This window comes from Glycine max, chromosome 3 (assembly GCF_000004515.6).
Source record: "Glycine max cultivar Williams 82 chromosome 3, Glycine_max_v4.0, whole genome shotgun sequence".
NCBI lineage: Eukaryota > Viridiplantae > Streptophyta > Magnoliopsida > Fabales > Fabaceae > Glycine > Glycine max.
This window is the reverse complement of record NC_016090.4, coordinates 42805464-42819366: the sequence shown is the minus strand read 5'-3', so window position 1 is coordinate 42819366 and position 13903 is coordinate 42805464. Positions and strand designations below refer to the sequence as shown.

General features: G+C 32.7%; 3 protein-coding genes across 3 annotated transcripts; 2 read left to right on the top strand and 1 right to left on the bottom strand.

Annotated features, from left to right (window-relative positions):
• The first annotated feature begins 1068 nt into the window (after nucleotides 1-1068).
• On the top strand, nucleotides 1069-4363 carry COL15 (zinc finger protein CONSTANS-LIKE 13-like). Its single transcript, NM_001292014.1, is given in 4 exon segments — nucleotides 1069-1597; nucleotides 2209-2370; nucleotides 3381-3643; nucleotides 4267-4363. Coding segments are annotated over 4 exon segments (1050 nt in total). The 5' UTR covers nucleotide 1069.
• Nucleotides 4364-7184: 2821 nt separating this feature from the next.
• LOC100817307 (CASP-like protein 1E1) lies at nucleotides 7185-8909 on the bottom strand. Its single transcript, XM_003521485.4, has 2 exons — nucleotides 8519-8909; nucleotides 7185-7755 (listed from the first exon to the last, which is right to left on the bottom strand). The coding sequence occupies exons 1-2, from the start codon at nucleotides 8746-8748 to the stop codon at nucleotides 7404-7406; spliced, it is 582 nt and encodes a 193-aa protein (XP_003521533.1). The 5' UTR covers nucleotides 8749-8909; the 3' UTR covers nucleotides 7185-7403.
• Nucleotides 8910-11964: 3055 nt separating this feature from the next.
• SWEET2 (sugar efflux transporter SWEET2) lies at nucleotides 11965-13903 on the top strand. Its single transcript, XM_006577060.4, has 6 exons — nucleotides 11965-12081; nucleotides 12225-12261; nucleotides 12372-12588; nucleotides 12835-13002; nucleotides 13182-13292; nucleotides 13400-13903. The coding sequence occupies exons 1-6, from the start codon at nucleotides 12036-12038 to the stop codon at nucleotides 13769-13771; spliced, it is 951 nt and encodes a 316-aa protein (XP_006577123.3). The 5' UTR covers nucleotides 11965-12035; the 3' UTR covers nucleotides 13772-13903.

The following is a 13903-nucleotide window of genomic DNA, read 5'->3' as shown; positions in this document are numbered from 1 at the left end:
TGTTTGTTGAACAGCCAAAAAAGATCTTTTACTTGGATTTTTATATTAATACTTTTTTTTTAAAAAAAAATTCTTGCCGGTTACACTTTTCTTAATTATGATCATGCGTGCTAGAAGATTGAACGAGAAATTGAAAAAAAATAAAAATAATACGTATGGTCCCTTTCGTATAGTGGAACTGGAACCCACTGTTTTTATTTTATTTTATTTGATCTGGTTGTCTGTCAGTTTGTGCTTCAACTTTCTTAGGCCACGTATCAAATCAAATTTTATAGATAAGTTATTTTTATGACTGAAGAGGGGATTGAGTTAAAATATTTTGATATGATTTATAAGTTATTTTCACAAATTATTTTATAGAGCTTATTAAAATAAATTTAAAAGAGATAATAATAGATATCATTATATATTCTTAATAGGAGAATGAGAAAAGTAAATTCATATCATATAATTATGAATGAATGATCAAAATCTAATGTTACATGAGCATTTAGAAAAATCATGTGACTTTTTTTAAACTAAAATTATAATTATGAATTAATTTCAATTATTAAAAAGTTGAATTTATAATTTCCAACTATAATCCCATATCTTACTTAAACCTGATGGTAAGAAAAGCCAAAAGGTAAAAAATAAAGTTGTGTAATAAAATAAATTCTAACCCATAAATTATCATCTTCCACGCCACTTAAAAGTTAAAATCCAAAAAACATCAGTTTAGTACTAATCACAAAATTTCAATTCCATTATCTCCCATCCACTTCAAAATGATATATATATATATTCTTTACTTTTGAAAAGAAGTAAAATAACTTATCAAGTCCTAAGGTTCCAACCTAATGAAGAATTTTGGTTTAAAATCTTAAATATATAATTACATTAAATACTTAAAATAATAAGAATTTTATCGTCCAATCCTACTTGATTTGGTGAGATAGTCTACAATGAATACACATGGATTAGAAAAGGATAAAAAACAAACTCATGAATACAAACACCTACCCTTCCCTTCCCAAATGCCCTTGACAATTCTTCTCTAAACTCGGAAGCAAAACAAAAAGCCATAGCTATGAGTGGTGAAGCGCGATCCTGTGACTACTGTGGCCACTCCACAGCACTTCTTTACTGCAGAGCCGATTCAGCAAAACTCTGTTTCTCGTGCGATCGCGAGGTTCACTCCACCAACCAGCTCTTCTCGAAACACACGCGCACGCTGCTCTGCGACGCATGCGATCATTCCCCTGCCACCATACTCTGTTCCACCGACACCTCTGTTCTGTGCCAGAACTGCGACTGGGAGAAGCACAACCCTGCGCTCTCCGATTCCCTTCACGAACGAAGGCCCCTCGAAGGCTTCACTGGGTGCCCTTCAGTCTCCGAACTCTTATCCATCGTGGGGTTTTCGGATTTAAGCAAAAAATCTCTTCTTTCTTCGCCTCAGGGAAGTGGCGCTGATGGGATCTTCGGTGGAGAAATTGAAGGGCTTTCGGATTTGTTTGTGTGGGATTCTCCTTCTTTCGTTACGCTTGATGATTTGATTTCTTCTTCTCCTTCTTCTCATAGCTTTCAGGCCATGGAGGTTCCTCCTCTGCCCAAGGTATATATATGAATTATGAATGCAGAATTTGAGTTTGTGCCTAGTGAAGTTTCTAGGTCCTATGACGGAGGACTCGATAGGTCCAACAACCGTTATGATAGACTCTAATACCATCTTGGAATCTGAGTTTGAAGGACTAAATATCTGCAGCTAATTCAATAAGGGATGATTCGATAGGCCTAATAATAACTAGTTGAATAGACTATGATATCATCTTAGAATTTGGGTTAGACTTAACTCAATCTTAAAATATGTGATGGAGTGAAACTTGTCTCCCATTTACATACTAGTAAATGTGAGATCTCTAAGAGCTTTTATTTTGTTAGCTTGTTTGGATGCTGAGAATATAGAAAATGCAATGGAAATTTAGTATTTGGGTAAAACAGTAATTTTTAAAGGCGGTAGGATTTCTTTTCTTTTTCAGGTTTTGTTTTTTCAACCGGGGGGGATTGGTTGGTGAACAGTGAAAATGTTAATTTATGTTTTTATTTATTTATTTAGGTGTGGTTGTTTTATACGAGAGTGAATTATTTGGATTTGAAGGAAGACATTGAAAATCCGTGTCTATTGCCTACAATTTTGACTTGTTTAGGGTATTGTTATTGATTCAGAATCGGAAGGCTGCTTGTGGGCAACACAAAGAAGAGATTCTTAGTCAGCTTCGGGAATTGGCCAAGTCTGAGCCATTGGACCTTGAACCATATGTGTCATCGGGGAACTTGTCCTCGGGTTTTGAACGTGAACCAGAGGCTGATATCTTTCCTTCTCATGAGGTAAAGCTTCTACTAAACTTGTTTTGTACTTGTGTTTTCTTGTCAAAGTTGGTGCTGATGCCTGATGATGGGTAATTTGTTTTTCCAACCATGTAATTTTATTTGTGTTTGTATAAGGGATAGATTTTTGTGTCTCTAGATTGGATTTGCCTTGTTTTTCCTTTTTTATTTGTTCATATTGAAGTTTTGTATGTGAATTTTTGTCTGTATGTGAATTTTTGTTTAAGAGGAGAGTGTTAGCTATGATTGATATTGCTTGACAAAAAACTATTTGCATAAAATTTTGATATCTACTGGCATCTTAACTCACTTGCATGGGTATTCATAAGATGAACCTGGGGGATAGTATGATATTGGCACTTACATTCCATGTAGTATGTAGTATGATTAAACAGTTCAACAGTTCGTTCGTTGAAAAAGTTGTTATACTGGGTAAATTTAGTTGAATTATTGCTGAAAGGGTTTCATTAGTGGATTCTCCAACTTCCTACAAGATGTCTTGGAGTCCTAGCCAGGAAATATGACTGATGGATTGGTTTACTTAAACATTTGACTGGTTCTTATACGGGGATTTTGCTCGTCTAAAATGAGAATAATAGTAAAAATATGACATTTCCTAATAGATATGTTGCATGTCGTGTAATGATGGGTCATGAAAGAAACTCCGAATACACTTTAATTTGACTGACTAGAAATTTTTTCACAACATACTATTTTTTTTAAAATTGATTTCTGTTTTGCCTGGTGAAACTTATTTAACGGTTCAACATTCTTATAATTTTGAATCCTAATTTTCACTGTTATGATAAATCTTTTGCAAAACCAATCACCGTCACCATCTATCTTGCTTTGTTATTTCATGTGGCTTGCCTTGTTCTATTGTTGTTATGGACAGGGTAGGTCTTTTGCTCTTTTTATGGTAGAACTATTCAATGATAATGATGCCTTCTTCACTGTTTATTTTTTTTTAAAAAAAATCATTGTGCTGCTATATTGACCATGTATTTCAGTGGCATAGAGAAAGCAGCGAGCCTATGTATCAGGTTGTTCCTCCTGACCCATTAATGAGAACTTATACAGAAGAAATTCCATTTAAACATTCTACTTCTGCTGTTGGGGAAACTCAAACCTACGGTGACAATGGAGGAAAACCATCCATTTCTCTTAAATCTGAAACCCTATCAACTACTCCCAAAGCTGCAGCATGTGAGTTAACAAGCCAAGAAAGAGATTCTGCATTATTACGGTACAAGCAGAAGAAGAAAACTAGGAGGTATTACTATTACAGCATCTTTTGCTTGCTTTGTGTGTGTATGTGAGAGGTATCTATTATTTTCTAATGCTTGAAAGTGCTTATTTGAGACTGAGCCGCACAATTTCTGATATGTTAAGTTCTCAATACACTATATCCCAGGCCTTTAACCGTAACATGCTGAAATTATAGGAATAAAAGTTATTTTCATTTCCATCTATTCATAGAAGAAGCTTTAACTCCTCCTAGACATGTTTTATAAACATTGGTCACAAGTATAATTGTTTGGATATATTTTTGGGAAATGAGACCTTCCTTTTTGATATATTTTCTGAGATATCAAGAATAATTCATTAATATGCAACATAGTTTTCTCCAATATGTTGACTGAAAGAGTTCAGTTCAGACTATTCTGGAATATTCGTCTTGTTATTTTTTATCACCATTTACTGTGTAGCGTGCTTCTGTAGTTAATGGGGCCTTGTCTTCTCCTTGCTATATTAAATGATTGTTGTATTGTTTATTGATATGAATTATGAACTGCAAGTATTTGTATGTGTGAATTGTGGTCGTGATGATTGTATATATGAGTTTATAACTTTCTCAAATTATTAAATTGACATACTTTATATGGAAAACAACAGATTTGACAAACACATAAGGTATGAATCACGAAAAGTTCGGGCAGAAAGCAGGGTAAGAGTCAAGGGTCGATTTGCCAAGATGGAACATGAACATTGAAATCATGGTAGGCTGCTATGACATCATAACTATAATTCCCAGCTCAAATCACATGCACTATGTAGCATATCCCTTGTATAGTGAACTTAACAAAATTTTCCAAGTGATGTATTCTAGGATTCAGAGCTAGGATATAAGGCAGACATATTCTTGCAGTACAGTAGTGTTTTTATCATCCTTTTTGCTTCATAATTGACTGCACCTGAGGTAGACAAATATGTGCAGTATTCTGTAAATCAGAATCAAATTTACTGGGGTCTTTGGCCTTGGATTGTGTTTGGAGAGTATCTTGTGGACGACTGAGAATTTTTTCTTCTTGATTATCAAATAATAATAATAATAATTAAAAAAAAACTCAACTTGAGATAGCTTGCAGACTCCTTAAATTGGTTTGAACAAGTGTTGAACTTTCCATGGGAGCAAGGGAAAGCATTATACTTGTCTAAATGTTTGAATATTATGAAGGTTGAGGTATAACACAGCTCAGAAAGTGCTAGCTGAAGATTCATGACAAAAGAAGACATCTTCTGCAAATTCATCGTTTCTTGTTTTGACGAGGGGGATATGTTACTGGAACTGAACTCAGCTGAGGCTGCATGTGTTTTTTCACCTCTTTTAAATTGTTGATTGTTCCGCTCCTGTATCTTCTAAAAGGGAAAAAGATCTGAGAGTTATTTCCTGGATCCGAGGAGAGTACTCTAGTTCTCCCAATAACTAAAAGGTATTCTGTGCTTTGAAATAATTTGAGAACAATAAACACTGCTAATAGCTGACTCAGGAAAAAAGGTGGCAAATAAAAGGGGTAAGTGCACAAGCAAAGGACACAAACTGTCTAATTGTCTGGTAAATACTGAAGTGTGTGTTGATGAGCAGCATTATGTTCTAATCATCTAAATATAGAAAATCAATATAATCTATTCTGTGCTTCATACAATCTAATCATCTTGTAAATGTGATAACCAACTATATTCTCTTCATTTCCATATCGTGCTTACTTAAAAGCATTGATATCATGTTCGACAGATATCATTAGCTTTTGAAGTATATATGGAGCAGAACATACATTGGAGAAGGCACCGTTTTGCTGGCTAACGCATTCTTCTGTAGTTGTTTTAGAAACAGTAGCTTGGATGATGTTTACGTTCTCCAGCTAAATGTAAGCTTGTACAAGTGTTTTTTTTTTCATTACACTTTATGAATGCTTAAAGGATGTAGGGTTGGAGAGTGTTACTTGTAGACATTCCTCAGGTATTTATGAAAGTATGACGTGTATACACCAAAATAAAATAAAATAAAAGTCGTTAGATGCTACATGAATCAGCGCAGGGATGGTGTGATCATGTGGGAAGTTGAATGGTGAATTTGCTTGGAATATATACCAAAAGCCACTTCTCAGTTATTTGACCTTGAATATTTTTATCTTTTTAATTTCCTTAATATATTTTTTTCCCTTTCTAGCGTCGAAGCTTTCCCTGATTGATAAGCCATCTCATATCTAATTCATCTTAGTAATGTTCATGTTCAAAATAAGGTAAAAGGAAAGGGACGAAGCTACAGCATCATTGAAGAAAGAGGTGATACTACTGCACCCTTAGTTTTAAAATCTTTGTACTAGCTACATGAAATAATAATTCAAAATATTTTATAAGTTGAGTGAAATTCTTTTGAGTTTAATGGTTATGTATTATTAAGGTAAAAAATTTTATAGACTATGAATCAATCATAAATTAGTATTGTTTGTATGACTTTTAAGTTTTAAAATAATTATTGTAAAAATTAACAAATACATTATACAAAATAATTTGTAATTATTGAAAATGTAAATTTTTTTATACTTGTCCGTGCATAACATATTTTCATCAAAAATTACTTTGATTAAACAAAACTTTAAATAAATTATAAATTAACTTATTACGTCTCTGCCAAACACAGTCATTGAAGGCAACGTCTTACTTAGCACAGAAACCACGTACATCAATTTAAGTTTCAGGCAATTTCTTAGCATGTGCCTTCAATAAGGTAGCAGTCTGTACACAGTACGTAGACCCCTTAGCCTTCTTTCTAGGAATTACAATAATAATACTATCTGTATTTGACTAGAAGATCTTCCTTTTTTAGTTTTTATTTTGATTTGAAGGCGATGCCTCTTGATAAAATTGTCTTAGAAGAAAAAAATATTGACCAATGGTACATTTGTGTTTATTTAATTCAATTTCTCTCTTGTCCAATGGATATGTAGCTAAGAAATTAAAGACAATAGATGAATGTGTACGTAGTAAAATAAGAACGTGATTCAATGACCGAAGCCATTTGTTAATCCATGCTGAGAGTTTGTGATAAAGAATTTGGATTTAATATCACAAAATATACACTTAAGAAAAGAAAAGAAAAACTTAAATTGTAATTAAATCTCGGATTAAAAACTAATTTCATAATTAGTCTAAAGAACTAAAACTTATTAAATATTTAAGGATCTTATATATCGAAGAGTAAAAATTCTAATTGTGATGATTAAACTAAAAAAAAAAGTGAAAGAACAATGTGCTAGTATTGCACTCGTTAGTCGTTAGAACAATGCAGGTATATTCCCTTCTTTAATTATTATTACTACTAGGTAACGTTAATTTCCTTTGAAGAAGGAAGGTGGAGAAGGTCGTCGTATATTGATATATCTAGGGTAACTTACTACATTTACCTACTGTTGGAAAGTGAAATGATCACTCTATCACGCATTCATTCAGAAAACCAAAATTAAAGTAGCTACCTATATTTACTGTTACTGCTCTCTTAAATAAATCGAACTACCATCTGGTAAAGTATATTTACTACCAACGAACCACATTCAATTTAATCACTACTAAAGGACATAATAAATTAAATATAGCATCTATATCTTTTAAGTGCTTTGGCGTTCTTCATCAACCACAACAAGTGCACAAGGTCTATGCCAAAAACACGATTCACACGTACAAGAACACCCTCAATTAATTAATTAACCCTACAAATATATATTATAGCGTGTATCATATCATATCGAGATCTAAATTCCTGTTCTGTAATGGAGTTTAAGAACAGAAAGGAGCACGAGCAAGAGAAAGACCGTGGATCCAATGATGGAGAGGACCAATGCTGCAGTGACGTGGCGACAATAGGCATCAAAGACGTTGCACACTTTCATCCATTGCACGTGCGAGTTCCCCTTCTGTGCTATCACTCCCACTGCACAAGCTGCACCATTGGCCGAGAACAACAAAGCCATCATCACAAGATCTAGCGCTGTTAGCCCCAACAGTGTCACATCGTTTTTTCTTCCATTGCTTCTTGCCATCAATGTGATAACCAATGATGCAGCTGCGTATGAGCATGCTATCGCGTTTATCACCAAGAAAAACCTGTTCCAGATTTGAGTTGTTTTCAGATCACAATGGAAACAACAAACCTCTAACTGTCTTAACTATATTCGGATAAAAGTTGGAAAAATACTTTAGCAAATTCTGACGCTCATTTCTGAATTCCAGTACACAAAATGAAGAAACAAGAAATTGCTGTTTTAGGAGCAAAAATACCTTTAGCAAGTATCTATTTTTTGACTAATCAATATAGACATATAAAGAGTGTACATAAAATTTTGATTAGTGTAAGTAATAAAAAAAGAGTAATTATATTCATAGATTCATATTCTCTTCCATCTCTTTTTTTTTTCTATTACATTCTTTATCACATCTATTATTTCCCCCTTTGGATCTCACTTGTCTTCCACTTAAAATCGATTTCAAAATAGAGTGAATGTTTATATTTTTTTTTTAAATAAATGTAAGTTATTAGACATTTGAATAGTTATTATTAAAAATTAAATATACACATTTTTTTTTCAAATTATATTTACAAAAAGAAATTGATTAAAACTATAACTCTTTTGGCACTCTCTAACTAGCTAAATAGACCTCCTTATATGTGTATACATGAATAAGTTTCATGTTATATTATACTAGTCTTTTGGATACAAGACTAAAAATCTTTTTAAGAGTTTTTTTACTGAAAAAACTTCATATTTTTAAGAGATCAACTGAAAAAACATTTATACCTTATATTCAAAGAGAGCTTAAATACAAATAAAGAAAGAACAAGCGGTGAATAAGAGTGAGAAGGGCTTACACAATGGCAGAGACATATTCCCACTTAGCAGTGGCTTTGAACTGCATTTCGGCATAGGAGATGACTTTGGTCTCATTGTCAACACCAACAATGATGACTGCCACAAGAGTGAGTGAAAGGCCAAGAAACCGCAGCAACAGATCGTAGGGCCTTTCTCTCATTGGCCTCTCCACAACCTTCACATCGATGTGCACTCCATCCACGTTCGGCTTCGACGTCTGGCTGCTCATACTACTCGATCTCTTCAAACTGGATCTGGTATAATGGTCTTGTGAGAAAAAAAAAAAACAGACTCAGAAGAATATTATAAAATTTAAAAGAAAGAGTTGTTTGTGGAATGTTGTAACACTAGGAAGAAGGAGAGGGTTGATGGGATGTTATTATAATAAGGAGAACGAAGATGTATGTATGAATGAGAAAGGTGGGGAGGTTGGAGATGCATTCAAGGCACCACGTACGGCCTGTACCTATTTAATGTCATCAACAATCTATGCCCAATGCTCATGCATTACTTGTATATAGTAATGACACATAAGTAGTATATCATTAAATACCACTATATATCAGATATCTTTTTTTTTTCTTAAGAAAAGTTACAGAATGAGGAGATGCTCCTCATATTATCCAGTGGGATGTCAATGAGATGTTAGAATAGGTTTCTATTTAAATACAGTTATTTAACTATACCAAGCTAGAAAATTGGCATCAGAGAGATATTTGAACTTATGAAGAATGAGAGAGTTGGTAATGAATCTTTAATTATTTGTATCAACTTATAATTTTTTTATTAATATTTATATTTTTTTCTATTTATCTTTTATTATCTCATTATATATTACTTATTATATTTATATTTTTCTCCTCGTCTTTTCATTTAGGTGTCAAATAATGCGTAAGTGTTTATGATTTTTTATTTATTTTAGAATCCTCCTTCACAAATCCTTAATTTGTTGATATTTCTCTTTTTTTATCATCAAATCAAATTTCTTTTTTTATTTATTTTTCTCGAAGAGGCTTTGTTTGGTATAAGAGAAATTGAAAAAAAAGGAAAGGGATTGAAATTAGTTGGTTTGTTTGGTCGATAAGATTAAATTGAAAACAATTTTAAAAATTATGGGACTTATCTAGCTACTATCTATATACTATTTCTCACCTAATGGAGAGAAATATTTCAACCCCCTTTGTATACCCCTTGCACAAAAAGCTTACTTCAGAAACTCTCACATGCAATGACACCTTGGCTAGCTAAGGACTTTTTAAGTATTTTTCATCTTTTCATAGGTGATTTTGCATTGATAATGGTTCTAATTAATACGAATGAAAAGGAAATGTGAATGTAATAACACTGTCTTTAATTTTAACCACTGATATTTCCTGGATTCTTGTTTGATTCTAGCTTGTGTACAAAATTTAACTCAAAATTAAATTCTTTTTTTTGTTTTGTTTAAATAATGTCAGTAAACATGATATTTGTAAAATCTCAGTTGTTTAAATGAAAAAGTAATTGTTGGGGCTGGGATATCTGTTTTTAGGGACTAAAAAAATGAAGAAAAAAAAACACGCAATGAATCAATATAAAAATTGAGTGTGAATTGAAAAACTGATTTATATAAATTGTATGTTGTGCAAAATATGTAATTGAGATGTTAACATGTTTTTGTAAAATTTTTTGACCCTGAAACTATAATAAACCCCACCAAAGCAAGATTCTATTATAATAGAAACAAAAAAGTAATATTCATGACACTATTGGTTCTCTCTCAAAAAAATGGCACTATTTGTGGCTAATTGATTGTTAGAAAGAACGAAATACTAAAGACCTGCATGAACTTAATTTATTGAATGTTAAAATTAAGTAAAATGAGATCATGTTATCTTTATCCCATAATTTTTTGTTGCATGTGTATCTCATATGTTGTATATGAAACATGAGTGAAAACACTTGTAGAAGATTATTCTTTAATTTTTCACGAATGTTTGTACTGAAAATTAATATTATTTTTTTACTTCTCTTTACACATCAATAATAACATAGTTTTTTTATTCGGTGTGGAAACATAGACAAAAGAATCACCCTATAGCCTATCCTTGAGAAGGAGAAATGCTAGAGTTTATTTCATGGTTATATCAATTTTCTTGTATAAGGAGGGCAAAAAAACGCCCTAAAGCAAAACTACACACGCAAACACCGACCAAAGGAAGTAGTTAGGGAAAAATAAAACTGACTATATCGTTGGACTATCCATAAAATGAAAAGTAATTTCCTGCTATATATTGAGCATAAATTGCTAGATCAAACAACTTTAATTTCCTCCTTTTAAACAACGAGTTAATGGCATATCCCACACCGTATATACATCCTTCACCCCTTTAATTAATAGCAATAGAGTCATAAGAATGATGATCAGGATATGCACTTACTTTGCTCCAAATGAATCACATTCTAATAATAGTAAATAAATAAAAAAATTGAAATCACATTTTCGCACATTAATTTTGAATGCGAACATTAATTGACACAATTCATTTTCTTAAGTTTATTTAGAACGTTGGCGATTATGACAAGTGTTAGAAAGAAATACTTTTAAAAATAACTAAACTGCAATCGCCTACTAGCTTGTTAAATAGTGTGATAGAAAGAAATACGGACAAAAAAAAAAGAAGCTTGTCAAGTATATTTGGTATTTATTTAATTCAAATTTCATACTCATCAAGGCAATTATAGACTTTATATCATGATTTTTTTTTAAAAGAATATAAAAATTTAATCATTGAATGAATATACCATACAAAATTTTCAAGGAAAATAAGGTGAATGAACACGTAGAAGTAACGAAAAGTTTGCGTAGTTAAAGGGATCTTTTCTTCTTTTCTTTTTTGCTAATAAAAAGTTCAAAATTGAGGAGGTAAAAAGCATCTACACATTTTGAAGCAAATCACTAGCGTGAGAGACAATGAAGATATGAATCATCCACTAATTAACAAGAATTTCCGATTCAAACTTAAGCTATGCTATCATGAACAGACAAATCTTCCACGTCGTTTTTTTCTTCTCTTCCATAAACCGTAATGAAAATTGCAGCTAGAGCTAGCTGGCTTTGGCTAGCGAAGTAGTTTGTTACAAGAGAACTTCAGAAGCTCCAAATCTATATGCATGTGGATTGATGACAATGCAAAACTCTTGAACAAGTGTAGCAAGCTTCTCACGTGAAAGCTCCACGTCAAGGGAATATGGAAGTTAAAGCCAAAAGCGCACCAAGTTATTCACATGAAAAACTCCAATGCAAGCAGTTAGAGGTGATGAAGAAAACTTCTTAAGAGAAACGAAGGTTATAGAGCCAAATGAGTGTGTCCGTAAGCAACTCTTCTTCGTGCCATAATCTCCGCATTACTTTTTCCTTTTATGTCATATATAGACACCACCGATTCCATAGCCAAGAATTCACAACTCACGCAAATTTCTTCAGAAATCTATCTTCTTCTCAGTCTCTCACAGTTTATTTTGCACCAAGAAGTAATGGAAACCCACCATGATGTATTTGTTCTTGTATTTGGAGTTCTTGGTACATAAAATACCTACTTATATGCACGTACTTTGTTTTAGTTGTTCTTATTGATGTACGTCTAGATTTATATGTATCATCAATTCATCATCCTCTCTGCCAATTTGCTTACTTTATCTATTTATTGTTTCTTATCTTTACAGGAAACATTGTGAACTCCCTTATTTATCTGGCTCCTATGTAATCTCTCTCTTTATAATAGACCTCTGTATATATATGTTACTGTGCATTTAATCCTCAATGCTTTAACTGGATTTCGCACATAAATATATAAAACACATTTGGTGCAGGGTAACCATCTATGATACCTTCCAGGAGCAAACCAAGCAACATTATAATGCCATTCCCTATTCTCTCTCTCTGTTCACTGCAAGTTTAATGCTATACTATGCCCACCTTAAGGGCAACGAAGAAGCTTTGCTTCTTATCACCATAAACTCAATTGGTTGCACCATGGAAGTGGCTTATCTCATCATATGCTACATTTATGCCAACTTCAGAGCCAAGGTAATGTTTTCGTATATGCAGACATTCATATAATTAATATGCCTGCACAAACAAGGAATTAAAAACTTACTAAAATAACTTCAATAAAAGCTTTATTGTCATTTAATGTGTCTAGGCATAGGAAATTTAATCATGCAACAATTCCTAATACAATAAAGTTGTATTTATTTATTTATTTACTTACAGGTATGCATGTTAATTAATTGATTAATTAATTATGGTTTGGTTTTCTCATTGACCATGCAGACAGTGATTGTCCGATGGGTGTTTTTGTTCAATGGTGCGACATACTTAGTCATCCTATTTTTAACTTCCTTGGTCTCACCATTAAGTAATAGGTTGAAAGTTGTGGGATGGATCTGCGCCACTTTCTCTGTCGGTGTTTATGTGACTTCTCTGATCAATCCCATGATGGTAAGTTAATTTAATTTTTTCCACTGCAAAATGACAACAAATTAAGCTCACACTTAACCAACAATATTTGCTTTTTGTTCTTCTCAGTGCATTATATACCATCATAAGTTGCAGCTTCTAAATATATATGTGTGTTATTTTATTTGATCAAATTATATTAATATGTATAATTTCCTCAGAGAACGGTTGTGAGGACAAAATGTATATCCATGCCTTTATTGATTTCTCTGACCCTGAGTTCCATCGTTTGGTTCTTCTATGGCTTTTTTTCTCACGATTATTTCATCGTGGTAAGTAGTATTAGAAATTATATCCAACTTATGTACATACTATATGTGGTTATATATATGTATACTCAATTTGATGCATATATGGTTTAATTAATTTTTGTGTGTAGATGCCAAATGTACTACACTTTTGGCTTGGTGTTGCACAGATGATCCTATGCTTCATCTACAGGAATGGTGGTGCTGATGAGAGAGAAAGGGTGCAGTCAGAAACTGGTGAGATTAATAATGAAAATGACGAGATTTTGGAGACAATAGAAATGCAAATTGCTGAGGCGAAGAACACAAATGTTGATCACCAAACAGACAACGATGATATTAAGAAAAAAGAAAATGGCAGCAGCAGCAGGGTGGAATTGGAACCTTGTGAGATTGTCCATTTGCAGAACAATATTGTTGTTGTTACAAGAAACGGCACAAGAATAGTGTGTAATGAGATCCAGTCGGTGGCGGAACCAGAGATTGTTGAAATTCCCGGATGAACGGTGAGAAAAAGTAGAAATTAACGTGGTGCCAAGTAACGTTCACAATGTATATTGTTGTGAATTGTAAATAGAAAATCTTGTATTATCTTAATAATAAGATTTTGCTTATGCAAAATGAAAACCCTTTTA